General features: G+C 36.7%; 7 protein-coding genes across 8 annotated transcripts; 3 read left to right on the plus strand and 4 right to left on the minus strand.

Annotated features, from left to right (window-relative positions):
- Window positions 1-641: 641 nt before the first annotated feature.
- LOC111829052 (nucleolar protein 58) lies at window positions 642-1352 on the minus strand. Its single transcript, XM_023777688.1, has one exon. It carries the CDS (start codon window positions 1185-1187, stop codon window positions 813-815), a length of 375 nt encoding a protein of 124 aa, XP_023633456.1. The 5' UTR covers window positions 1188-1352; the 3' UTR covers window positions 642-812.
- Window positions 1353-1889: 537 nt separating this feature from the next.
- Window positions 1890-6714, minus strand: LOC17876857 (extensin). 2 transcript variants are annotated; one of them, XM_006280105.2, is made up of 12 exons: window positions 5825-6714; window positions 5623-5743; window positions 5397-5509; window positions 5194-5292; window positions 5023-5092; window positions 4549-4604; window positions 3301-3351; window positions 3039-3143; window positions 2826-2870; window positions 2617-2704; window positions 2317-2519; window positions 1890-2220 (listed from the first exon to the last, which is right to left on the minus strand). In XM_006280105.2, the coding sequence occupies exons 1-12, from the start codon at window positions 6557-6559 to the stop codon at window positions 1972-1974; spliced, it is 1935 nt and encodes a 644-aa protein (XP_006280167.1). In that variant the 5' UTR covers window positions 6560-6714; the 3' UTR covers window positions 1890-1971. The 2 variants fall into 2 exon arrangements, with proteins under 2 accessions (XP_006280167.1, XP_023642422.1); XM_023786654.1 differs by lacking the exons at window positions 1890-2220; window positions 2317-2519; window positions 2617-2704; window positions 2826-2870; window positions 4549-4604 and having other exon boundaries at window positions 3050-3143.
- Window positions 6715-7822: 1108 nt separating this feature from the next.
- LOC17876606 lies at window positions 7823-9007 on the plus strand. The gene has a single exon (XM_006280887.2). The coding sequence runs from the start codon at window positions 7892-7894 to the stop codon at window positions 8708-8710; it is 819 nt and encodes a 272-aa protein (XP_006280949.1). The 5' UTR covers window positions 7823-7891; the 3' UTR covers window positions 8711-9007.
- Window positions 9008-11057: 2050 nt separating this feature from the next.
- On the minus strand, window positions 11058-14335 carry LOC17875409 (1-deoxy-D-xylulose 5-phosphate reductoisomerase, chloroplastic). Its single transcript, XM_006280333.2, has 12 exons — window positions 14077-14335; window positions 13655-13848; window positions 13364-13450; window positions 13006-13131; window positions 12855-12917; window positions 12616-12765; window positions 12434-12501; window positions 12236-12347; window positions 12045-12149; window positions 11837-11958; window positions 11485-11631; window positions 11058-11400 (listed from the first exon to the last, which is right to left on the minus strand). Exons 1-12 carry the CDS (start codon window positions 14168-14170, stop codon window positions 11232-11234), a joined length of 1437 nt encoding a protein of 478 aa, XP_006280395.1. The 5' UTR covers window positions 14171-14335; the 3' UTR covers window positions 11058-11231.
- Window positions 14336-15982: 1647 nt separating this feature from the next.
- LOC111829042 (E3 ubiquitin-protein ligase SINA-like 11) lies at window positions 15983-16920 on the plus strand. Its single transcript, XM_023777676.1, has 2 exons — window positions 15983-16114; window positions 16246-16920. Exons 1-2 carry the CDS (start codon window positions 15983-15985, stop codon window positions 16918-16920), a joined length of 807 nt encoding a protein of 268 aa, XP_023633444.1.
- A 290-nt stretch (window positions 16921-17210) lies between these two features.
- Window positions 17211-20856, plus strand: LOC17876277 (peroxisomal membrane protein PEX14). Its single transcript, XM_006280259.2, has 12 exons — window positions 17211-17543; window positions 17810-18051; window positions 18133-18172; window positions 18265-18443; window positions 18790-18979; window positions 19106-19195; window positions 19359-19432; window positions 19681-19726; window positions 19805-19875; window positions 19991-20035; window positions 20121-20189; window positions 20314-20856. The coding sequence occupies exons 1-12, from the start codon at window positions 17471-17473 to the stop codon at window positions 20731-20733; spliced, it is 1539 nt and encodes a 512-aa protein (XP_006280321.1). The 5' UTR covers window positions 17211-17470; the 3' UTR covers window positions 20734-20856.
- Window positions 20857-20865: 9 nt separating this feature from the next.
- On the minus strand, window positions 20866-22250 carry LOC17877209 (CASP-like protein 4A2). The gene is made up of 3 exons (XM_006279777.2): window positions 21510-22250; window positions 21273-21408; window positions 20866-21182 (listed from the first exon to the last, which is right to left on the minus strand). The coding sequence occupies exons 1-3, from the start codon at window positions 22073-22075 to the stop codon at window positions 20988-20990; spliced, it is 897 nt and encodes a 298-aa protein (XP_006279839.2). The 5' UTR covers window positions 22076-22250; the 3' UTR covers window positions 20866-20987.
- Between the last annotated feature and the right edge of the window lie 1418 nt (window positions 22251-23668).

Below are 23668 nucleotides of genomic sequence, written 5' to 3' on the forward strand. Positions count from 1 at the left end.
AGTTTTTAAGAATGTTCTTTTTAGTTTCACATTCAACAATGTAGAGTTGTTATATTACATAGGGTGAGTGAATTTTCGAAGGAAACTTCCTACACCTGCACGAAATTAGTGCCATTCTCTTTATAGGCAAACCAGACGATGACATTGTCATTAATTTTTGCATGGCCTTTTCATATTTTAGGATCAACCGATTCAATAATTCATCTCAAAGAGGTAAAGCCTTCACATGTAAACTTTATATGATATGATAATAATGGAGAGAGTAATAGCTATAACTTTTATGTAGGATGGTGATGTATGAACTAATTGGCACAGGTGATTCTTTCTTTCTATACTTAATTACAAACCACACTAGTTACTAGAAGAAGATAGTTCAGAACTTTTGGTTATTAGACATTGCATATTGTTCTTGTTTCCACTTTCATGGTGGAGCACTTTATTTACCATCTTTACCCTAAGTTCTCTCGAGTATTTTAACCCAATACCATGCTGCTGTTAACTTTATATGTAATATTTTGACGTCGTTTAGAATCTCATAGTTTACTTGTTACATCATTGTCAAAAGCTACTAATGTGTTATAACGTCAGTTCCAACATGGCAACATGTAGATATTAGGCTGATGAAAAGATTTATATTCAAATTAAACATAATAGTTTTTGTACAATTTACAACACAAATTTAACAAGCAAAGTCTGATTTGTATCATACAAAACAAACCAAAAAGATCCTATAGCTGAGAATAACATCCATCAGCATTTGTTATTGACATACATATTATTAGTTTAATTATATTTATGTGTTTGAAAACGGTTTAGTTAGTTGGTGGTGGTGCATCTACTGCAGCAGTACTAGGCTTAGCTTGTTCAGCATCATGAATAAGCTTAAGAATCTCATCTTTCTTTAGGACCATAGCTTGAATCTTGTCTTCAATCTTCTGAAGCTTCGTCTTCAACTTCTCAGGATCTTTCTTATCTTCAGGGTTCTTCTCTTTCTTCGTCTTCTTATCTTTCTTCTTGCTCTTCTTCTCTTGGTCTTCTCCTTCTTCTCCTCCGCCGTTTTTATCGTCCTCGTGCTTATCCTTCTTATCTTTATCCTTCTTCTCCTTCTTCTCTGTTTTCTCAACCTTGTTGTGTTCCTCTTCTTTATTATCACCATGATTCTTCACTTTCTCTTCTGTTTCTCCCATTATTCTTTATGAGATTTCGGGTTTGACGACTTGTTGTTATCTTAGAGAGAGTGCTTCAATCTAAAATGTACCTTACATATTTCTTGTGAAACTAAGAATTACCCTTTTATTTGAAAAGGATCTTCAGCTAATTTTGGACATAAGATGATCACATCCGTAAAAATTACTTTGTATGACGAGAATTGTGGAGTGTCGTATGTTTTGCCCCCCAAGTTTTTTCTATCTTTAGAATTTAGCTTTGTACAATGATCGGTCTTTTAAACTCATCCATAGACACAGAGCCCCCTAAGTAGTTGTTAATTGTTTATATACATGTAAAGAGGACGAAGGTTTATAAAAACTTATGCAGCGATCAGTGAAAGTCTATTTCTTTACATTGTCTGTTGATTTCTCTTCCACGGAGAGAGACTATTCAATAATCTTGGTGCATTGGTGTGGGTTTGGGTTGCACAGAACTACAGATCTACTTGGTACGAAAATATCTTAGAATTTGTGAAACTAATAATTCAATATCATAATTTATCGATGCATGCACAAATAGAAGATTCATTAGAATTTATGATCTGTCAAGAAACTAAAAGTTTATTTTCTCAAAATAATACAAATATTGTACACGTACACGAATCATAATCCCAATTATAACACAGAACAATGGATTATTTTCTTTTCCCAAGTTTTCTCAATTTTACTGGTCAATCGATATGAATGAAAAGTGGGAACTGATAATTTTCGTGGATCAGGCAAAATATAAATTTCGATTTTGCCAGAGAAAATCATACACTTGTTAATCGTCCTTTGTAAGGTTTCGTACATGTCTCTTGTCAAAAACAGCTTTGAACGACTCACGCTCTGCTCTAAGCTGATCCTGGAAAATTCCTCTTACCTTTGCTTTTCCAATTGCATCAGCTAGTGCAAGACTCTCTTCTTCCAAAAGAGGATTTGATTTCAAGTTGTATCCTGATCCGGGACCTATAACTAAAGATGGCATGGTCATATTCCTTGCAGCACCAATCGAAAACCCTGCGTCTCCACCCTATCCATTGAAAACATGAATGTTCAGTTATTTCCCAGAAGATAAAAATATATTTTCAAAGCTTAACAGAACTACTAGAGACGGCATGTTTAATACCTTATCTCCCCACCAAACAGATTTTCCTTTCCGCTGACGTTCTTGTCTTGACTTGGAAAGAGATTTTGAGCTTCTTCTCTCACTCTCAGGGTTCTCTGGTTCATCTTCTTCAACATTTGACCATTTACTTCTGCTTAGTTCTTTTACTTCTTCTGTACGGGAGCCCGATTCTGCTTCCCATTTACTCTCATTTTTGTAAGAGCCTGAGATGATATCAACAGAAAGAAAGACTCAGCTAACTGTTTTCAGTTTGTCCTAGTGAAAACAAGAAGACTGTATAAAGAAAGAATTCAAATTTACCCTCTGTCGCCCCATTTTCCTCTGACTGGGTACTGTTATCGGATTTTCTTTCTGGCAGTTCGAAATCATCTTCCATGTCCATATCCACCTAGCGAAATTATATGAGAAATTACGAGCTTGGATCATATAATGAGACCACAATCAAAACAATGGTGAAAACAAGGAACTTATGATGGACAGAGTGGTATATAAGAACTTATTTCTATTACCTCTTGGATTCTATTCTCTTTCATGTCATCCCACTGTGTAAAAGACTGTCATGGGAAAAGAAGATAAAAAGATATTGTAAGAAAATGCAAGCTCATCTTATGATCAGTTTCCTTCAGGTCAACGCAAAATCATACATAAAGGCATTATTTGGTATCTTCTTCCCACTAATCAAAAGTGAGATCAATGTTGGAACAAAAGAACAGTATACGAACCTTGATATCCAGTTGCATGTACAATGCTGGAGCTTCTTCCCATTGATGTGCCATCTGCTGTACTTGATCTAGTGTGATGCCATGCACGTTTCTTGCTGCACAGCCCTGTAATCTCACACACACTTAGAACATCATGAAATGTGAACAACATTCAAATATGATAATGATATATTGTGCTCCTAGTTATATAGGTTAATAAACGAGAACTAGCTACAGTCGAAATATAAAATCTTGAAAAGTAAACAGTTTTTCAAGAACTCACAGTTGGGTCCTTGTATGTTGCCTCCAATATGTAAGCTTCATATCCAGATCTCTGCAAAAGATACAGAAAGTCAAGGAAACTTTCACGTATTTAATACTAGACAACGGCCATGTTTTAGTTGAACTGGTTACAAATGTTACAAGAAGTAACATTTCAAGATTCCACAATTACAACAAGCATCCATTCATACACAGAAAAGATAATCTCAGCATTTACATTTCGGAATTGGTCACTGTGCAGATTCAAAATCGAGGCAAAAAAAGAATGAATCAAACTGAAATTCAGCAAAAGAGGAAAAGATGAGAATTTCCCCATTTAAGCTGTTTATATAAATCATATTAGTTTTAAGCTGGTCAAGAAGCCATCTAAAATTCCTCAACTTTCATTTTCACGGAATCATAGACAAACAAGAAAACAAATGAGCATGGTGGTAAACAACAAAAATGGGGATGAGTAGTGCATACATTGGCCAAAGAAGACAGTACCACTACTCGTTTATAATTAAATATGAAAGGACATATTCCAGAGTATATTGGTCACTGAATTCATAGTTACAGAACTTAAAAAGAATGGCAACCTCGCATTATGTTTAGCAAACAATGTGAAGCAAGCAGAAGTATCAATAACAACTCCAACTTGCAGGTGAAATAACGTGACTAATGACTCACCCTATAAAAGAGGGATTAGCAATATAAAGGAGAAAGGACTTAAAGACCTTGTAAGTTGCACCACGCCAATGTTCTCTTTTATGATAGATCCACAAGTTTTAAAGGAGGGGGAGAGAGAAAGAGAATAGACATATCTATGAAAGACCTCTTCACCTCTTGGTTCAGCTAAAACGGAAGTAAGGCAATAACTAATATACAGGAGTAACGTTGGGAAAAGGAAAACAGTTTTCAAAAAGTTATTTGAAGAAGATGAGGAAAAGAAGACTCGTAGTCTCAAATCTAGGGAAATGCAAGGTAACTATTAAATTAGTAGGAAGCACTATGCTAATTGTTGAGAAGGTGGAGATAACAAACTAAAACATTGTCAGAACTGTCAACTTACTAGAATAGATTATGTATTTAAAAAAATGTTAAGACTTCACTAACTGATTGCAGATACAATCGTCTAACACTTGAAAGACCAAGTATAACTAAGCACTAAAGAAGCTAGTTGACTTCACAAATCATTATGAGTCTTCTATAGAACACGCAAACAACATCCAATCTCCACAAGGTAATATAGCAAGAAGTGAGAATATACCTTTGCTGTTGCCCAAAACTGAGCAAAATCAGCTACCCGCAGATTGCGGTCATCCACTAAGATGAGCGACATATACCAGCAAGAAACGGTCAATTCCAGAAAACAAACTGCATCCGTGGTTAGAGAAAATGAAAGTAGCGCTAGGACGTTGCACCACCTATCACCTAAACTAGATGAATAGAATCTCTAACAAAAGATCTAGCATGTTGTAATATATACTACGCCCTACACCTTCAGCATGCCAGAGGGCTGCTGGGAGAATATTAAGTTCTTTAAACTAAGGAACTAAAGAAACCATATAAGGTGAATGTTTTCTCAAAAAAAAAAAACAAAGTAGGCATCATGTCAACATCAACAGACCAAGAGAGATAAAGTCATCAGATCACAGATACCAATTACCTCTTGCACAGAAAGAAACATTAAAATGATTTATGTCATACAATAGTAGTATGCAGTTATGTGGAAAATCATTACCGATTACAAAGCTGAAGGTCCCATCTTCAAGGGTCCTTTTAAAGGCCTTAAGCATGCTTGAACGATAAGCCTGGAAATTTGAGAGTGCCAGAAAACTTAACAAACCAAAAATATCGTGGTGGTTTATAGTCATGTTTCATTTATCTCAAAATATAAGTTCTCAAAAGATACCTCTTCCATCTCAGGTTCGTAGCAGTATTCCATGACCATCTTCACGTTAGATCTTTTGCTTCTACCAGAGCTTGAAGAAGTTAAATCACTCTCCTCCACCTTTTACATTGACAAAGCAAAGACAATTTTAGAGTCCTTTCAAGGTCCCGAGTAAAGAGAACTTCTTTTTAAGAACATCTTTAAAATTACGAGGATTAATCAACCTTCTCAACTTCGGTCATGAAATAGTCATCCATAGAATGGATTCGTGGAGCACTACCTCCATTTTCGACCTCGATGTCACGCAACAACTTGGCTAAGTAACTCTTCCCACTACCTGATTAGTGATTACAAGAGTCAAAATGAAAAGAGGAAACCAAGGAGCAAGAGCCTAAGCTAGAACTGTAACCATGCAAAGAGTCCACGCAAAGAGACGGCTCAGAAAAAAACCTGGTAGCCCTCGAAGGATAATTACAAAGTGATCTGGACGAGTAGATCGATGAGGAGGCTTCAGCAAATGTGACACATCCATCACTTTAGAGCGAGTTGGTGCTAATTGTGCAGAAGATGGCTACCAAGACAGTTAAAAATCATCAGTACAGAACAACAAAGATATTTCAGGGTAACAAAGAAACCAGGAAAAAAACAATACCGAAGCATTTGGCATTTGAGGATATGTAGATGATGGAGGGACCGCTGCAGACGAATTAGTAGTAACATGGAACAGTGAAGAAGGCTCAGACGGAGGATGAGACGAGGGCAAAGGCGGTGGTGGAGAAACCGGAAGAGGAGGCTGACCATTAGGACCACCGAAATAGCCTCCGTACGGAGGAGGATGATAAGGCGGAGGAGGAGTCACACCATTGAAGTGACCTCCATTCCTATATTCACTCCTCCCATATTGATGATTCATCTCAATATTCGAAACATCTAGATTTCCCGGAGACGGCGCAGTTAAACCGTAACCATGATCACGAACCATCTTCAATCTCCGCTCATTCTCCCATGAGATTCGAGGACTCTCGGAAACACCGTAACCAGGAGAACCACCGCCGATCGCATCAATCCGAGCTCGCTTAAAGCTTCTATCAGCTTCAATATCACCATCAAGGGAAACAGGTCGCCATTGATTTCCGTGGTGAGGTTGCCACGGCGGATAGTGATTCTGGGGTCGAACCGGAGGTCCGGTGAACGAATCGAATCGAGGACGAGGCGAATTGAGGTGAGGAGGAAAGTTAGGATTGGGCGAGAAGGAAGATGGAGGAGGATACGGTGGGCAGAAAGGGAAGTGCGGCGCTGTACAAATCGGGCATATGTTTGGCTGTGTTGGTGCTGGACGCCATTGTTGATGATGGTGGTGATGATAGTTGTCGAAATTGTTGTCCATTGTCGATGATTCAGGAGCTTGGAGATATTGAAAGAGTGTTCAGAGGAACCCTAAAATCTAGATTAGGGTTTTGTGTGGTGAAGTTGACGAAGAACGAGAGAAAAAAACTAGTAATGCGTCTGAGAGAAGCTGAACTTCTTCGAATGGTGCTTCAGTTTGATCTGAATTCTGAGTAAATGTATTTCAAGTTGAATAATATAATTTACCACCATGAAGACATGCCCCTAGTTCTGGTGGAGGCCCATTTACACTAAGTTCCAATAATGTGAACTCAAGGCCCAACTAAAAGCTGATCGAGTTACGTTTATGTATAAATATAAATTGGTATTATAATTTTTGAAACTACCAGATAACTTACGATTGGTTTAACATATTATTAAGGTCCGATTTATCATAATTATTGTGGTCACTAAATACAGAAAAGGAAAAATCGTGCTCACTAAAGCACTGTAATAGTGTTTCGCATTCACATCTAAATCAAATGAACTTTCTTTAATAATCGATAATATTCTACTATAAATGTTGACAAAGAAGATACTTTACATTTCCATAAGGTTTCATTTACATGGATAACAAAACATATGTTGTGTGTTAAAACAACATTCGAAATTATGACACAGCAATAATAGAACATTGAATCAAGTAACCAGCCGCTAATACTAAAGACTTGTGCTTTAATCGTAACAGCAATCCCCTAACATACGTCATTATTTGTGACATCATTTAACATTTGAATATTCAATAGGTATAAACTAAATAAGACGAGAGTTTATCATCCTCCCGCGTGATGGTGATTGTCTGATTAAACGTGACATCTAAGAAGATAAGTATAAGTTTTTTAATTTTATTTCCTTTGTTATGTACTTTGATAAATAAAATACACCGTAGATATATCCTTGACCGGTACTAGATTTTTTTAAAGTGAAAGACTTATCTTACTTTATTTTTGTTTGTCAACCAGGTTCATACTATCTCCGTTCGTCGTCGTTTATTTTCTTGGCCGATTGCCAATTTTTTTTTTCTTTTAAAGTCTTTTTTTTTTAAAGTTCATTACGCTCCTTGTTAGATGTTTATAGATGACGAATGATTAAAATAAAATAAGATAGATTTTGGCTCCTGATTAAATTAACGAATAATCGGTTCCTAATGTAATCATTTCAATTTTGTTTCTTCTTCGTTAATTTCCATATATATAAATATTCCACGGGGACCCAAAACTTTATTTTGTTTTCTCACCGTGTACCATCTCTCTCTCTCTTTGTCTTCTCTCTCTCTCTCTCTCTTGTCTTCTGTCTCAAAACGTTTTTGAGTACAAACTGTGAAAACAAACAAATGCAGACGAGTCGGTTACTCTCCTTTTCCTCTAACTCCCCGAGTTCCGGCAGCTTCTCCTCCGCCGTTGACCTCTCCGCCATCGCCGCCCGAGTCGTCGAAGAATTCAGAGATCAAGAAGAGCAGACACCACTATCTGATTCTCCCCGACTCAACGTCAACGACGATGATGATGAACCAGAATTCGCCTTCGATTGTCCAAGCCAAGTGTGTTCTCAACCCCTCGCTACCGCCGACGAGATTTTCTGCAACGGTCAGATCCGTCCTCTGACCCCGTACGGTTGCGTAGCCGGAAATGCTCCCGTGGAATCTCAGCCGACGATGCCGCGTCGTCGTAGACCTGCGCTGAGAAAACTGATGAGTGAAGAACGAGATCCGGCGGCTTCGAATTCTTCGTCGGAAGGTGAAGAGGATCTAAACGGTGTTCCGCCGGAGACGTACTGTGTATGGACGCCGAAACAACCGAGTTCCGGAGAGGAAGATCTTCGAGGACTCTCGTCGTCTCCGTCACAAAGCAAAATCAAAAGCAATTCAGCTGGCTTCTCGAAACGTTGGAAGCTGAGGAATCTTCTGTACGTTAGAAGCAGAAGCGAAGGAAACGAGAAGCTCGTGTTTCCGGCGCCGGTTAAGAAGAGCGACGGTGAGGATAACTCATCCGATCATAAAGAAGAAGAAGAAGCGTCGTCAAAGGTGGTGGACGGAGAAGAAGGAAGAGAAACGGAGGAGACGAAACGACAGACGTATGTGTCGTATAGAAAGGACATGGTTGGAATATTAAGAAATGTGAATGGGCTAAGTCGTCATTTACGTCCTTTTTGATGGTGACGTGGCTCTCCTAGACGCGGACTTTGGGTGGGCTTCGGTTTCTTTCTTTCTTTCTTTTTCTCTTCTTTTTTACCTTTTCTTTTGATTTTCTCTCTCAACCTTTTTCTTTTATAAGTTTCCGGGAAAATCTTGAGTGTTGGGCGAGAAAGTAAATAATTTTGTATTTACGAAAAATGGTGTCGGTTTGGGATTAGATTATAAAGTTTTTGGTGGGTTGATTTTATTTTATTGGAATGGAGGAGAATAATGGGGGTTTTTCTATTGAAATAAAACTTGTTCAATTTTTTAGCATTCGCCATCGTCGTTATGTTGAAACTGTATTTTCACTTAAACATGGTTTAGCAGAATTCATACCGTATAATTTTTAAAAAATTGAGTTCCTTTAATTTGTGTGTGTGTGTGATAATTATTCAAAAATTTGGATAAGTGTTGTATTGTTTCTTTATTTTAAACACCAAGAAAGTGCTGTGGTCCATTTACGTGTTATACATTAACGTGTCGTAATACCTTTATTAAAAAATACATATACATAGAGAGAGAAGGATTTGTTAAATTGGATTTATAAGTTTTAGGTGGATATTGTAGGAATGTTTTTGGTTTGGTTTGGTTTGCCTTGAGATCTTCTTGTTCAATATTTTCTATAAAGAGATTATATGTGTTCACACACTATCTTGATTGAGTCCATCCCAAGTTCCCAACTACAACATAGAAAATTGTGTATTCAGAATTAGATCGGTTGTTAATATAATAATACTCGTTGATTCATTCATCTTTGGTGTCTTGTCTATTTTCTTAAAAATATGTTTAGTACGTTGTATATTAGAATTGGTGTGACTAGTAATTTTATCAAATGATTCCTCTTTCTAGTGTGATTAATCAGTGAAATGACAAAATGCAATAGGGACCAGAGTAAAACGTACGGTACCACTGCTCCTATCAATGTTAAGTCATAAAAGATCAGAACCAATAGATTTTTATTATCCGATCGTATTACACAGTTATATGTCTCATACTAAAACATTACAAAAATAAAACACGTCTTACCAGCCAAACCAGTACAAACGTTAGGTATTTTCAGTATTAACAACCCTTAATTTGCTTTAATATATAATCTAAGTACAACAATCTAAGGTATTTGTATAACCTACAAGTTGTACATGTGTCTTCAAGATAACCGTCGTAGATAAACTGATAACACTAGATAATAATAATAAGGTTAAATTATGTAAAAGAATGACTTGCAAGTTACGATTTATGATAACTTAGAAATTTCTTTTTATCATAAACCGACCAATTGTAATCCTAGTAAATTTTTATATTAAAACACCATCATTACAAAATAATGAGTCGACCAAAATCAACATTGTTGTTGTTGTTGTTGTTCGAAATCGCTTTTGCTAAACAATTATTAAACCTAATGTGAAGATGTTTCATATATATATATATATGACTTGCAAGTTAAAATTGTTCCTAATGATTTTAGCGGTGGGAGTAGGTTGATTAAAAAGATTGCAGTCCTGTCTTTATTCCTACTCTTAATATAAAATATGAACAATAACTAAATTTTCTTTAATCCAATGTTTATTTCATGTATTTGGCAATATAGTTCATATACGCATATTATGAGAGAATAGTTATGTTTATAAACACGTTGAAATATTTTAATCAATCAATAATTCAAAACAATTTGTAGATTGATCATAAAATAAATTGAAACCACATTAAATAAATAAAAAGGAAAAATATATTAATAAGGGATCTAAACGTAAAAAGAGAATGAGAAAGAAACAAAAGGAAATCACCATTATTCAGTGCTCTCAACATCTTGAGTGTTTTCTCGCGTCGTCTCTAAGTTTTTGCAAAGTTTAAAGAAACTCTCTTCTCGAGTCCCAACGATGGAATGTAACTAGTAAGAAGCTAGAAGAGCAATGGACATTACAGAGATGAACTTTCTGAGAACGATTACATTATGTGGCGAAGATATTTCATTAACATAGGTATGGCTCAGAATCTGTATCCAACGGTTCACGGTTTGAAACAAGTTTTGATGAGATCTATCTTTATATCTCTACGTCCAACAGAGGAGGACAACCTGATTGGTATGGGATGTTTCATCCTTGGTTTAGATTCTTTAGTGGATGACGAAACAACTAAAGAAACATTCTCGTTTGCTTCACCCCGCCAAGAACAGGTTTACTCATGAAGCAGAGAGGCTTTTCAAGATTCCGATGAGGAGGACAACAGGAGATGCAAACTCTACTGATGAAGCTCAGAAGCTTTTCAAGAACCCTAGTTAGGCATTTGCTTTTTCCATTCTTGGATTTTTACTTTGACGCAAGGCTTTGGTAAAAATGGTTTCAAATTATCGGTTTGGCTTGTTCGGATTACAGATACATTAGTTACACAATCGATAATCCTGCCAAAACGTTATTAAATACTAACCCATTCTCTACACTAATCTTGTTCTCACATTTTCTCAAATCACTTCACTAATGTTCTTCCAACAACCAATTCGTCAGGCATGAACTGGCCTAGCACCAGAAGAAAGCTGCACATTCGCCGCATATTCACGCGCCCACAAGTCGTAGTGAACAATCTCTTCCAGAGACGGTGATGTTACCAACTCGTTACGATGTTTATCACAAGTTAATTCCACAACCTTGAAGATATCTAAATAGCTTATCCTGTAAACAAAAGCGAGAATATAAACAATCGTGATTCGTTTCACAAACTTCATTGAGATGCCCAAAGAGAAAACAAATTCTTACTTTTCATCGATGAACATTTCAACGGCTTTCTCATTGGCAGCGCTGAGAACTCCAGTCATTGTGCCTCCAGCTCGTCCAGCAGCATAAGCAAGATCCATGGATGGGTATTTCACATTGTCTGGTTTCTTGAAAGTCAACGAACCGAGTCTGCCAAAATCCACAATCTTAATCAACTTTTGGTTTTAGGTGCTTAATGCTGATAGATAGGGGTTCTTAAACCAGTTTAACTAATCCAAACCAAAATAGTAGCAAAATAACCAAAAGACTGATTGGTGAATGGTGATTTAAAATCTTAAACTTAGCTTCGCTTCACACTTGATAAACAGAGAGTATATAAATGGGATTTGCTTACTTGCAAAGGTCAAGTCTTGGCCAAGTTACTTCAGAACAAGGAACTCTATCAGGCCATGACATGGTGTAGAGAATTGGTAAACGCATATCAGGCCAACCCAATTGAGCAAGCACAGATGAATCCTGTGGAATAAAACAAATACATGTTAATACATAACTGTTTTGAAACCGGAAGACAAAAAATTCAGTTATTTATTTTTCAGCAAGACCTGTGTTTCAATCATGGAGTGTATGATACTTTGAGGATGGATGACAATCTCTATATCATCATACTCAGCTCCAAACAAATAATGTGCTTCGATAACCTCAAGACCCTGTTTCAAGAAATTAAGGACTCGTCTACTTTGATCTAAGGTACTTTTAAAATCAGAGTTTAAGTTGAGGAGAAAATGATCTTTACCTTGTTGAAAAGCGTAGCAGAGTCCACAGTGATTTTCTTTCCCATGTTCCAGTTTGGATGCTTCAAGGCATCCGCTACTTTAACTTCCTTCAGCTTTTCGACAGGCCAATCCCTATTTCAAAAATCAGCAAACAGTTCCATTAACCAAATGAGAATTGAGAAAAAAGTCTATGCAGAGAGAAGCTTATCGGAACAAACCTAAAAGCTCCACCAGATGCAGTCAAGATTATCTTGCGCAGAGCGCCTTCAGGCAAACCTTGAATACACTAGAGAACGTACAGAAGAATTTTCATTCAAATTGCCAGAGGTAGAAATTACATCAAGACCACTTAACTCAATATGAAATTTGAAGTACTTCAATTCTATGTGAATTATAATACCTGAAATATGGCAGAATGTTCTGAATCTGCTGGAAGAATCTTAACATTATGTTTGTTGGCAAGCGGAAGCACGAAAGGACCACCTGCGATTAATGTCTCTTTGTTTGCAAGAGCAATGTCCTTTCCTGCTTCAATTGCAGCAACCGTAGGCTGCAGAAAAACAAACAACAAGTTTTATCATTTTTACTTCCTTTTTCATATCCTCTCAATACAGTTTTAGTAGAAACTAGAGTATATACCTTTAGTCCTGCACAACCAACTATTCCGGTAACAACAGTTACAGCTTCAGGGTGTCGGGCAACCTGTTGGTGAACATAAGTAAAAACCCGAGATGAGGATAGAAAGTTTGTGAAAATTAACACTACAATAAAAACTAACAAATTCACTAACCTCAATCACTCCTTGCTCCCCAGGAATAATCTCGGGTTTATAGTCCAAATCCGCTAAAGCCTCTTTCAGCTCATTGATCAATGACTCGTTTCTAACAGCAACCAGCGCAGGCTTAAATCTCCTTACCTGCCACCATTCAAAAGAGTTACAGAACCATAGTATGGAGAATTCTTGTGTTCGCAGAACCAAAAACCTAAGCCCAAACCTGATGTCTCTGGTTTGATCTGATACATAACTAGTTTATAATATCTTGCTTATGATACTACCACTGAATTGAGAATTGAATTGAATGCTAAGTGGTCTGAATGAAAAATTGGAGAGACGAAATACTATAAATTTACACATGAAGCCAACTTACCTGGTCAGCAAGTAGAGTAACATTCGAACCAGCAGCTAGAGCCACAACTCTAAATTTGTCAGGATTATCAGCCACAATATCCAACGTCTGCAAAATGGAAGTTCTTATAGATAAAAATGATGCAACAATAACTCAGTAACATGCAGATTGTACACACAAAAAAAACAAGTCATTCTTCTTCGTGCATAGTCATCACAACACAATTGATAGTCTGGTCCTACTCAAGAACTGCACAACAATGCCTTAATCTAACTACATGGAACTAAACGTATCTGAGTGCAGATATAAAACCTGAGTGCCAATGGAACCAGTAGATCCAACGATGGAGATGGGTTTTGGTCCATCCCAAGATTGACGAGGCGCCTCAGGAAAAGCTCTGCCAGGCCATGCTGGAGGAGGAGAAGATTGCTGCTGCACTTTCACTGAACACTTGACTCCTTTTCCAAAGTCTCTCCCTTGATTTCTCCTCCTCGAACTAAACCCACCTGCGAAACACTCCAAAGATGTAAAATTTTAAACTCTCCAAGCTAAAACAACCCACAATTGAAGAAATTTACAAAGAGCTGGGTGTTCTAGTCAACTGGAGACGGATCATTCACAGTATGAAGGTACCCAGATGGAGAAGTTCACACGAGCCTAAGTAAAACTAATGAAAGTTTGAAACTTTTAATTGAAAAGAGAATCAACCAAGGACGAGAGAAAGAAGAAGAAACCTGGGATTTTAGGGATTAGACTGAACCTGGAGGTATCCAAGAAAGAAATAGCAACGGATTCAGCTGGAGACAATGAGTTAAGAGTCATCATCATCAGTCTATTAAAAATCGAATATTTCCCAGAGAACCCACTACTCCGATTATGAGAGAAAGAAGAAGAATCAGACAAACAGTGAGGGAGATGATAAGAAGAGAATATGGATTGGTAGGATCGCAATTTGAATGGTACCAACAGAGTTTGACGATATTTTATTTTTTAAGATTTCGTCGTTTGAGTATATTCGGACTTTTTAGTAAGAGCGACCATTAGTAAGAAAGGTAACGACAGTTTGTAGATGGTAATATATCCGGTCTTGCTAATGTTCCCATTTTTTTAATTATTTCTTGATAATATTAATATTAATCACTGTTATAAAAGTAGTATCTAATTCATTAATTCGTCAAGAGAAAGTATAATTAATACGCATTATAGGTGGATTAAGGGTTAGGAATTTTTCTCTTTATAAAAGAAAAAAATGTGTGGCATTATTATCTAAACCAACCATTTAAAGTGTGGTAATTGGTAAAATGTCTATATTGACAACAGTTTCTGGATTTTAATATGGATGTATATGTATGTATTTTGATATGGGTATATTCATATATATATTATACAAAATATATATTACATGCTGAAAATCACAAGTCAAGTTTGTGTTTAACGTGATTCTTGACATGTATATATCAATACGTTATTTTCAAAAAAAAAAAAATTATAAAACAAAAAAGTTATATGCATGTCAAGATCTAAACTAAATTTGACACGTAGATTGTGATTTTCTTACAGCATGTAACATGTTAGTCAACCATACATATCTACTAAAAGACGTGTCAAGATCTAAACTAAATATTACAGATTCGAATGGTAAGTGGTACTCAAGATGCATGGACAAATTCATAAATAGTTTAGTCTATAAAAAGTTTAGAGCAAATAATAAACTGCCGTGTACCAATTCTATTTGTATATAAAAAGTGTTTAAAATTGGTTTACAGCAGTTTTTTCTATTTTTTTAGATTCTATTATTACATATTAATTTGATGAATGGACGGTTTAATAGATTTATCTAATTTAACTACTGTAATATAGTACTTTGTTTCGTTACGAACAATAATGGTATGGTATATAAGCATTTTATCAACATAAACAGAAAAGGGGAAAATAATAGTATAAGCAATGTATTTCAACTTTTTTCACGATCATTTTAAATTCTTTGATAGTTCTTCATATGTGTTTCAATTTGTTAATTTAATATTCATAGCCATGTAGTTTTACTCAACTGAATATACGTACAGAATTTTATTTTTATATATATGGTTATTGCCATGCATGTATGTTAGATTCTTATAATAAAAATTATATTGCTGTAGACTACAATTAAGATCACCCTTCAATAAGATTATCTTTTGCATTATTTGTTTGAATGATGCTCTGTTTCTTTATATTCGAAGAAAGATAATTTATTTTATTTAAGTTGGGTAGGCGCTTGTCATGATGAGTCTCACAAAATCACATTACAGTAGTGTTTCGTGGATTCATAGATAAAGGGTAGATGAGTCAGTAATCACTAATGCTAATGGTCATCCTGAAGACCAAGTGATGACTACCACATGGCAAAACCATGCAAGAAACGTTACATTTGTGTACGCGTGTGCCGTGTGGTTAATTTGTTTCATCTCATCAAACTCTTCGAATTCCATCCCAAGTCATGATGTAAATATATACTATGCATGCGTTTTTTTATTTAAACTCTTCGGAAATCGGAGTTTGAATTAATGCGGTAACTAATGGAAAAACACATAACTAGGGTTTAGCCATCTCCTCTATTTATATGTAAGACCTAAATCTGATTTATCAAAGATATAAATAATGGAGGTTAACAACGTTCACTCGCAAAAGAGGCAGCATACAGAGAATGAGACACGATTGGCGAAGTTGTCGGATCTTGATGTTCTTGATTGTCCGGTTTGTTTCGAGCCTCTCACTGTTCCTACCTTCCAGGTTATGTTTTGAATCGTGCATTTGCTTTAGTTTTATGTGGTGTACTTGATTTCCTTAATTTGTTTGGTTTCTTCAATTTATTGAGTAATGTTTTAAATTAACCCATTTGATCTTTTAATTTTGTATTTCAGTGTGATGATGGACATCTAATTTGCAGTTTTTGCTTAGCCAAAGTGGGTAACAAGTGCCCTGGTCCTGGTTGTGATTTGTCCATTGGTAACAAGCGATGTTTCCCAATGGAGAAGGTTCTTGAAGCAGTCTTTGTTCCATGTCGAAATGCTGAGTTTGGTTGCACAAACAGTTTCTCTTATGGGAAAGTGTCAAGTCATGAAAAGGAATGTAAATACTCCCACTGCTCTTGCCCTAACCTCGAATGCAGTTACAATGGCCCATACAACAGCATCTACAGTCACTTTATGTGTAACCATCTTTACGAAAGCATGACTTGTTCCTTTCGTTCCTCTGCTCTTGTTCGGATAAACGTCAACGAAAAGGTTTTAGTTCTTTACGAGAACATGGAGAAACTATTGTTCGTGGTTCAGTGTTTCAAGGAGAGACTTGGTGTTTATCTTACTCTTAGAAGTATTGCACCATCAACTCCAAAATTAGAGAAGTACTCGTTCTGGCTTTCTTCTAGTGTTGACAGACACACACTTACTTACAAATCACCAGAAATGAAGAGGTTTCTTGAAGTGAGTTCTCAGATCCCTGAAGAGAGTTACATGTTTTTCCCTAACAGTTTATTGTGTGGTGAAATGTTGGAGATGAGTCTTTCCATCGTGATTTCGGACCAAGAGTGGCTCTAGTTATTGTTTAATATGCCGTTAAGAGACGTTCAATTTCTAGGTTGTTTCTTTAATATATTGATGCTGTTGTTTCGAGGTATTTCAGTTTCAGTATCTCTCCGGCAGATGTATAAGTTTTGGTGACCGGGTCGGTTCGTAATCGTACCTTTGTATTGAAGAACCTTTATACAGTTTCAGATAACGGGCTTATTTATTTGAATAGAAATGGGCCCTTGAGGCCCAATATAATAGAGCAAAAATATGAAAATAATGCGATACGCCGTATTATCTCCTCGTCGTGTGACCACCACACAGAGACACAGACACTCACCAAAACCAGAAAAGGAAAAAAAAAAAAGATTAGACCAAAGGCAGAGATGATGAGTTTGCAATTTCCAACTTGATAAAAAAAAAAAAAAAACTCTCTGCGCCTCGATTTGAGCAAAACCTGGTTTACTCCCATCCTCATCGCTCTCTCGTCATCATCTTCTCTCAAACGATTTTTTTCTCAGTTGGGATCTGTCTTTAGTCTCTTTAGCCGCTTGTATTCTTCCAAGGTTGGTGAGCTGCTATGGCAACTCATCAGCAAACGCAAGCTCCTTCTGATTTTCCCGCTCCGGCCGATGATAAATCCCAGATTTCAGGTTCAATTTTATCATTCTTTCTTACCTCTTTTGGTGGATTCTATTGGTTCCATGAACAACTTCTCAGTATTTTGCACCTACGGATTTTTATTGAAAATATTGGTGATGAGTGTTCATTTCCACCAAAACCATAGTTTAAACCTAGGAATTAAGATTGGTCCTTGTGATCTATATTTTGATTTTTGTTAGCTCGAAGTTGATAGAATAATTGGAAACATTATCATTTTGATTTACTAAACTTGTTGTTGATAAATGTCTTGTTACAGAGGCTACAAAGCCTGCTAATGAGGTTCAGCAAGCTACCATAGCTCCGGAAGCTTTTAAGCCGGATCCTCCAACATCTGTGTTTAAGAATTCAGAACCTATACGGGAGGATCAAATTCAGAACGCTATCAAATTCCTTTCGCACCCGCGGGTTAGGGGCTCTCCTGTTATACATAGAAGATCTTTTCTTGAGAGGAAAGGTCTCACTAAAGAAGAGATTGACGAAGCATTCCGCCGTGTTCCTGTAAAGCTTCCTCCTTGCTTCTTTGTTTGAGACTCTTTTTATCTTTCAATGGCTTACATCTGTCAAAAATCTTTGTCACAGGATCCACCACCAAGCTCGCAAACAACTGTTACAAGTCAAGGTAACTAAGCAAGACATGTATTTTTTTTGGGTTTTCCTATGATGACTAGATTGGAAGATAATTGTATGAATTGTTATCTTTCTTACAAGCAGATGGACAGCAAGCAGTGTCAACTGTCCAGCCACAAGCTATGCAGCCTTTGGTAGCTGCTCCTGCTCCACTCGTTGTGACTCCACAGGCAGCTTTTCTCTCTCGGTTTCGCTGGTACCATGCTATTCTTGCTGTAGGAGTACTAGCAGCTTCTGGTGCTGGAACAGCTGTTTTTATAAAGGTATCATGAACATACCCCATTTATATGCAGTACATGGAGTAATTGGCTGATGATTGGGACATTAATTAAATGAAAGCAGAATATATAGGATTTCATTGTTTTTGGCTTAGGTAATGAATTTCATACCTCTCACACCCTGTTTCAACTAGACCACCAGAATATATAGTTGCCAAGAGAACTTTGATGAAAACAATCCAATAAGAGTTTGTTAGGGTGTCAGAAAGTTGTTACTTTCTGGCTTTTACTGATTGCTAGATGTGCTTTAACCCTATGCAAGTTTATAGTATGAATCTTCTTCTACAAAATCAAGAGCTTATTATAGTGACATTTGTTTTTTTGTTATCAGAAATCTCTCATACCCAGATTTAAATCCTGGGTCCAAAGAATTATGTTGGAAGAAGAAACTGACCCTCTGAAGAAAGCTGATGCTAAACCTAGCTTAGCTGAAGAAGCAGTAGCTGCAGCCAAAGCTGCTTCTGCCGCTGCTTCTGATGTAGCCAGGGTTAGTCAGGAAATGATGATAACAAAGACGGAAGGTACATATATTTCTGCAGTTTATAGTGTAGACTGAGTTTCTCTCTTTTTCTCTGTTCATTTCTGGCCTTTTCTTGGATGTTCCTTCTTTTTCTCTAAATTCAAATCTGTACTTTGCTTCTTCTCAGAGAGGAAATATTTTGAGGACTTAACGCACCTGTTAGGAGTTCAAGTACAAGAAATGAAGTCCTTGAGCAGTAATATCCGTAAGCTCGAAGGTAAGTATCAAGTCTCAGTATTCATATTCATACAATTAAGTTTGAACAACTGTTACAGGAGTCATGGAGGGTTTAGTTACCTAATGTTTGGTTGATCTTAAGAGCCATTGTTAAAACATCTTGATCTAAAGAGTATTATCCTATTTCTCTGTCTTACTTTCAGGACAATCCAACAATATTCCAAAGATTTATTCAGCTGATCAAGAGGTTTATAATGGTTCAGTCTCTGCAGCAAGGGTGAGTTTTAAGGTTTTGGTTTATAAGCACTGATTCATAGATTAGGGAATTACAAACACAAAGAAAACCCAAAAGAGAACTGTATTACCTCCTCCCTAATCGTTGATAACTCTCCAAGGATATTATACACGTGGATGAGTCTCACAACCGAGACTCTAAATAGTCTGATATAAACCTCATCAACTTGAACTTTTAAATTAAACCTCATCAACTTTTGGTAACATTAGGAACGTTAATATGTGATGCAGAAACCCTATACAAATGGCGGCAATGCTGATTATGATACCCGTTCAGGTTCTCTCTCTGGCTCAATCTGCATTCCGGTTTCTTGTTTTTGTTTAGATTATTGTTTCTGACTAATGGATAATACAGCACGATCTGCATCTCCTCCTGCACCACCAGCTGATTCGTCTGTGCCCCCTCATCCAAAGTCATACATGGATGTAATATTCTGGCATCTCCTAAGTTTGCTGCAGAATCATGGATATACAATGAATATTATCCTTTGAATTCCTAATAATCTTTGTAACATTGAGTTGAATATTTGTGATGCTGCAGATAATGTCTATGATCCAGAGAGGAGAGAAGCCTTCAAACATTCGGGTAAGTTGGAAGCTGCAATCCTTTCTCGCAACTAACCATACAGTTTGTTGTGAAAAACTTATGGCACTTTCACTAAAATCTACAGGAGATTAACGACATGCCCCCTAATCCGAACCAACCACTATCAAATCCACGCATTGCTCCCAAATCTAAGGTAGAAACGAAAAAGTCCCTGAATATTGATTTAAAGCTTCAATTCTTTGTAATGATACTTTGTGAAATGCATGGAACTGAACTTTTTATCAAGACTTCTTAAACTCGTGTTCTCTCTTTATCAGCCATGGGACTATGGTCAACCGCCGCAAGAAGAAAATTCCAATGGTCAATGGTGGCAACAGAAAAACCCTAGATCCACGGATTTCGGCTACGAGACGACAACAGCTGCGCGTTTCACCGCTAACCAAAATGAAACAAGCACAATGGAACCAGCAGCTTTCCAGAGGCAACGGTCATGGGTACCTCCACAACCACCTCCAGTTGTCATGCCAGAAGCAGCTGAGGCCATTCGCCGTCCTAAGCCACAAGCTAAGATAGACCAAGACGCAGCTGCTAGTGATGACCAGTCAGGTGTGAGCGATGAGCTACAGAAGATCACTAAGTTCTCTGAATCTGGTGGTGATGGATCAGAAAGAATTCCGATCACAGAGATACAAGAAGAAACTGAACAGCAGCAATATATCATCCCGGAAGAAAACTAAAAACAATAATTAGGGTCTCTTGATACTTTATGAGGTTTGCTTGTATGAAAACATGCATTTAGGTCTTGGGATTTATCACCACCTACCTTCATTAAATAATATATATCTTGCTACACAAGTAAACTCGTGTCATTTGATGATTGCATGCTTTATTTTCATATATTAAAACTTGTATCACACATTACCATTCTAAGCTATAAGAGAGACTGTACATAGATATAGAGTAACATTTGGTCTCAGGCTAGGCAACACAACTAGGATGAAGCATGAGTAAAGAGCTTGTAAGAAGAAATCAAAGCGCTGACGGCAAACGCTCCAAACGCTAAAAACGAAACCGCGATAGAAGCGGTTGCCATCTGAGTAAACTCGTCTTTACCCCAGTTAGAAACCCAATCATCAACTCGAGTCGCAGCACACGAAGAAGCCGACATTAGAAGATATGCAAGAAGCTAAAGCATCAGAATAAAAAAAAAAGCTCATTAGAAATCCATGTTTGATTACAAAAGGAAATCGCTAAATGTTATTAAAGCAAGACTCACTTGATCCATGGAGAAAACAAATAAGTCGTGGAATCCACAGTTCATCATATAACTCTCTTTGGCAACGTAGCAAGCAGCGTCACAAGCTTCGAAGGCAGAGTAAACGAATGCTATAATGTTCACAGCCAAACAATACCTGCAAAGAAATAAGGTTTGTGTTGATGATGATGATTTGAATGATCTGATTAAGATTTCAATTCTGAAGAGTTGGTGAAGAAGAGAGAGAGAGATAGAGACCTGTACTCTTTGTAGCGATCATAAGAATCGCCGCTCCATCCTTGAGTTTTATCAGCCGCCATGATTGAAAACGAAATCACACACAAAATAACTTGGGTGATTCTAAACGCTAGCGCCGTCACGCTCACAAACTCGTCTCTTCTTGCTCTGTTCACCGTCATCGTCGGCGCCGATTCTCCGCCGTCAACCTTCCTCGTCGTATTTTGCGGAGCGTCTTCTCTCACCCAGCGATTGAACACTACCATAGACGACGGAGACTTATCGGAAGAAGAGTTAATCGGAGCTCTGGCATTCCTCTGATGTCGAGGCGGCGGATACTGAGGAGGAGGAGGAGGCGGAATCGGGGAAGGAAGAGGCGAGAACTGCGTGAACTTGTTACCGTCGGATAAGTTCGCCGGCTTGGGATTGTCGATTTTGAACGGAGATCCTTCCGGAGAAACGTAACGGCTCTCCGGTAAATCTCCGGCATCTGATAACGGAGAATGAAATCGAAGAGGAGAGTGTGGTGACTCGCTGTAACTCTGAGCTTCCGAGTTCGATGAAACAGTCCGCTTCATCATCATCATCACCGATTCGATTCGAGTTCTTCGGCGTATGCTTCTCGGAATTTGAAATTATATTTGCAGAGCTTTTGTGTGTGTGTTATGTTATGGGGTAGTGTGAGAAAAAGTGAAGCAGGGAGAAGAGAAAAAGAAACTTTAATTTCTTCTTCTCATTTTTGTTTTCCCGGCAACAGAAGAGACCCACTTTACATTTCTTCGCGGAGAATTAAAACCCAAAAATGATCCACTGTGACGCATGTGTCTATTTGTATCTGCACCTAACCATTCATAATTCACCACGTCAGCTTATAACGCAATCATGTGCAACCAATATGTAATCAACCAATAATATAGAGCCGCGTTAGTTTCTGACGCAATCATAAGATGTTCTTATGATTCTTTTTGTGCATGTGTTTGTTTGATTTTATTTTACCCTTTTACATATTATTATGGATATGCATTTCAATTACTGATAATTCTAAAGAGTTTAAGAAATAGTTGGAAATTGACGAAACAAAACCATAGATTTGAATGGGATTTATTTTCTTAACCATGTCTAAATTAATTAAATTTCTGCAAAATAAAAAAACATAAGTGGAATTCTCGAATAGAAAAATAAGCAAAAAAAAAAAGAAGAAGTTCAAAGTAGTCTAAGAAAAACACATCAAGAAAAGGAGAATATACACCACCACGACGAAGACGAAGCTAAAGTAAAGAATCATTCATTGATCATCACTATCAATTTTGTATTTTTTGATATCAATCGTGTCAAATCTTTTATAGTATTTTGAGTATTCCCCTTTTGAAATCAAATGTCTTCTTCTATCTTTAGATTAAATTAAATATACTTAAATGAAAAAAGAAAAAGTAAACAAAAAATATATATCAAAAGCATTTTTTTGCCTTTTGTTCTTTGTTTAAAGCACAAAGCAATCCTCACCCACTCCTATATTTGCCTTTTCTTTTAAGATGTTTTACCATATATAATATATACTGTATTATATAATGTGAATTATTTTTTAGTTTCGATTAATCAGTCTCGACCTTTTTTTCTGTTAAGATAGAGGTTTCAAATAAAACAAAAGAATGAAACAATGTTCATAAATAAATATATATATATAAAAGCCTTACGAAACTATAGACAAGATGAACATCAACAAATAAGTAATTATTATATTTCAACAACAGTTTCAAATTCCAACATTGATGAGACTTTGTAGGATTTACTTTAGTTGTGAATCAGTGTATGTCTGTATGTCTACTAGATCAGGTATCCACAACCATAAGTACAACAATCGATTTTCTTAAAAATCGTTGACTTATATTGACTGTAAGATATTCATGTGATTCTCAATTAAATAAATCTCATGTGCCTCTAACAATTGTTCACGGTATTCATAGAATAATCCAACCAAATCTGTGAAAAACGAAAAAAAAAATAATAAAAAAAAAAAAAAAAAAATTGTTGCATAAAGATGAACGAATTAGAAAAAAATTAGTTGAACAAATTTTTTTTAATAACATTAATTCATTCTTCTACAAAAGAGGAGATGAATGATTTAAACACATTTGTTTATCATTTATTTATTTTTCCAGCTTCTTTTTTAATAGGTTGAT

Source organism: Capsella rubella, unplaced genomic scaffold, assembly GCF_000375325.1.
Source record: "Capsella rubella cultivar Monte Gargano unplaced genomic scaffold, Caprub1_0 scaffold_8, whole genome shotgun sequence".
NCBI lineage: Eukaryota > Viridiplantae > Streptophyta > Magnoliopsida > Brassicales > Brassicaceae > Capsella > Capsella rubella.